The 3,217-nt window shown below is 46.5% G+C and overlaps 1 protein-coding gene across 1 annotated transcript in view; it reads left to right on the plus strand.

Moving 5' to 3' along the window:
• The first annotated feature begins 10 nt into the window (after positions 1-10).
• CUNH10orf107 (chromosome unknown C10orf107 homolog) overlaps positions 11-3,217 on the plus strand; it is a 141,111-nt gene continuing 137,904 nt past the window's right edge. The window contains exon 1 of the mRNA XM_019538634.1: positions 11-87. Coding sequence (XP_019394179.1) covers positions 49-87 — 39 coding nt within the window. The 5' untranslated portion in view covers positions 11-48. The remainder of the gene's footprint in view (positions 88-3,217) is intronic.

Consider the following 3,217-nt stretch of genomic DNA (forward strand, 5'->3'; position numbering starts at 1 on the left):
CTATCTCCGGCGCCGCTGCCCAGGGCAACCGAGACGCGGCGGGGCCGGATGGCGGGCAGCAGCGGCTGGGCCGGAGACCACGCGCAGGTACGGCGCCCTGACTGGGTAACCCACGGCATCTCCGACTGTCGGGCCGGCTGTCCGGCTCCTGTCAGGAGCGGGCACCTGTCTCACGCTCAGGGTGGCGGGGAAGGAGCGTGTCCGCCTGTGGGTCCGACCGGCGATGGGGGGAGCAGAAGGGCAAGGGAAGGAAGGAAGGAAAAAAAGCAGCGCCGCGCGGGGAAGAGCTGTGGGAACCCCCGCACTTCTCTTTAAGCAGGCACGGGGGTGATGGTGCAGCGCGGGGCTGGTCCCCGCCTCCTTGGCCAGCACGAGGCCCCTCCAGCGAGGGAATGACTGGCGAGGGGTCTCGCAGTTCGGGTTCTCGTGCCCTAAAAGTGATTTTACTTCCCAAATAAATTATTAGGTAGGCAGCAAGGCGCTCTCACCTGTTCACTCCTCTGCTTTTAAATGCTTTATTTATTTATTTATTTATTTTAACATTGCAACTGCTTCTTTTCTAAAATGTGATGGGAAACAGGTCAGTACTCCACACCTTCCACTTGTTTCTGAAAATTTTCCTCCTCCTCCTCTGTTACATGGTTGTTTCTGTGCCAAAGGGTGCTCCACATTTTACCACCATTGCTTAGGGTGCAAATATGCCTTGATTTATCCGGTTGCTTTTCAGTCTTTGCAGTTAAAGCATTGATAAAAAGGAAAATGAGGCTGTTTCCTTTTAACAACAGGGCATACTCCTTGAAAAAACTGCTGTTCATTTATATAACTGCCTAGAGCTCTTAATAAGACTTCACATGCTTTTGAATTCTTGCACAAAATGTCCCCACCCTTCTCTTTACTATTGCATTAGGTAGGTCCTCCAGTATGGTTGGCACATCATAGCCTCAATGTTTGATTTCACACAGAGCTCTGCAACTGCCTTCAAGGAGTGCATACTAGAGGAAGCTTAAAAGTACCAGTTATTTTTCCTAAGAACAATGTTCATTTAAGCTCAAAATCTCTCCATCCATATCTGTTTCAAATGGTAATGCTGAGAGAAGCTAGGGCTGTTGGCACTGGATTCACAACCCAGTCCTGATACCTTTATTCCTAGCTAGCACAACCCTCAGAGCACAACTCCTGCCAGTTGATAATAGGCAAGTTTATTGATACACAATGATAAATAAAAGCCATGCAGGCAAAGCAAGTACAGCATACGTTACCCAAATTCCCCAGTCCCAGAATATACACATAAGGCAAGCGGTCCATCCATCCATCCAGTATGTAAATACCACCTTGAGGTCCTTTGCCAGCAGCCTTGGAGGTCAGTGAATGATGCCAACCATTTCCCCCCTCTCTTTTGAAAACTCTTTCTTTTGTATTCTTTCTTCTCTTGGTGACTTCTGATGACTCTTGCTCTGGGGCTGTCGCTGGTTGGTCACACAGCGTCATGTCCTGTGATGTCAGCCAAATCCCTATTTTCACAAGCCTATCACATCTCCACCTCCTAATTTGGGGCTTTACCAGTGTCCTCTTAATTTGGTCTGTGTCCCCAAAACCAGAAAGCTTAAGGCTTTTTGAAAGCAGGCACTACAGGCCTGGAGCCAGGCATATCTTTATTATGAAAATAAAGTTTCGATGTTTTCAGTTACCCAGCACGTATGGTCTTAATGTTTTCCTGCCTGGGTTAGACACCCTGTCTGCTTTTGAAGGCTGGGAAACCTGTGCGACTAAGACCCAAGATTTTTAGAAATCAATTAACCCTTGTTGCTATAACCATTACAGGTTTCCCTCATTTCATGCTGTACATGCGTTCCTGGAAAGTGGTGCATACTTCGAATTCACATAAAGGGAACACACTTTACAGTGTAACAAATAGGGATACATTCCAAGACCTCAACTGTACTGATCTGTTTCTACCACTTTTACAAGACAACTTTGGTACTTGCCAACAGCAGACAGCACAGGGTGGTGGTGAATGTTTAGTTGATGTGAAGAGAGGGTGGTGAAGGCTTCATTGATGGACCAGGGAGAGGGGTTGGAGATAAGCTAGCAAGATGCTTAGAAGACATAATGGGGATGGCAACTACAGAAACACGTGTCCCAGACAACGAGAGAGGAGCACAGATCCACATGGGAGCCTATATTTTTGGTGTGTGTTACTCCCACAAAGCAGCTAACTGCAGGCTTCCACCACACTGATAGCATAAGAGTGAATTTACCTTACATATAATCAATTTTTGGTATAAAAAGGGTCACTGCATAAGAGTGAATTTGCACATACAGAACCCACATAAAGTGAGGAAAAGCTGTATTCCAATTAATATATATTGTATATAAGCCAGTTTTCAAAATCACCATTTCCAAGCCAACAAGGGCTCAGTAGAGGCATTCGGAAAGCCTGAGGCAGAATTGATCTAAGTTACGCAGTTTTCTGTAAGCAGTGTAGTTTTAATCAGTAGCAAACAGGACACACAATTTGTCCTTTGGTGGGGGTGTAAATCTTAGACTGAGTTCCACCATTTTTAAACCTGTCTGTGTGTGCTGAACTTCTATGTTATAGGTATAGACCAGTTTCTGAGCGCTTATACCAGTAAAAGTATAATGTCTGTACCTGACCATAGTGTTATTCTGCTGATGTTACCAGATTTGCCCGCTACTTTGGGGTGTGCTCATTTATTAGGGCTAGGGTCTTGGTAATTCTATCAATGTGCTGCTTGTGTTACTTGTGTTTCTATACAGAGCTGTTTCTCTCCCTTCTCCAAACCCTTACCCCCAGTGGAGCTATCTTGCAGGACTCAGTTCGGTGGGGCTGGGTTCCTCCAGTCCCCAAATCAGTCATACACACAAACACACACAGATTAACGTGGCATGCCTGACCAGGCCAGGTTGATCAGCATGGACAGGCTGACACCCTCATATGCCAAGAATCAGTTCATCACAGCAACAGTAACTACAGTCAGACACAGGCACACAGTTAAACAGAATACCTCTGAATCCTGCTGGGTGTCCAGCTGACACCCTCATGGGCCAGCATTCAGTTCATTAGGGCATGTCTGAGCCAAACTGGGTCAATCAGCCTATACAAGCTGATCCCCTTATGTGTTTCGAACTCAGCACGTCCCAATCTTTTAGCCTTTTGATGAGCAGACCCCACAGTACTTTTGGGCTTCACAGGGAT

The sequence above is a fragment of the Crocodylus porosus genome, unplaced genomic scaffold (assembly GCF_001723895.1).
Source record: "Crocodylus porosus isolate Cpor-Errol unplaced genomic scaffold, CroPor_comp1, whole genome shotgun sequence".
NCBI lineage: Eukaryota > Metazoa > Chordata > Crocodylia > Crocodylidae > Crocodylus > Crocodylus porosus.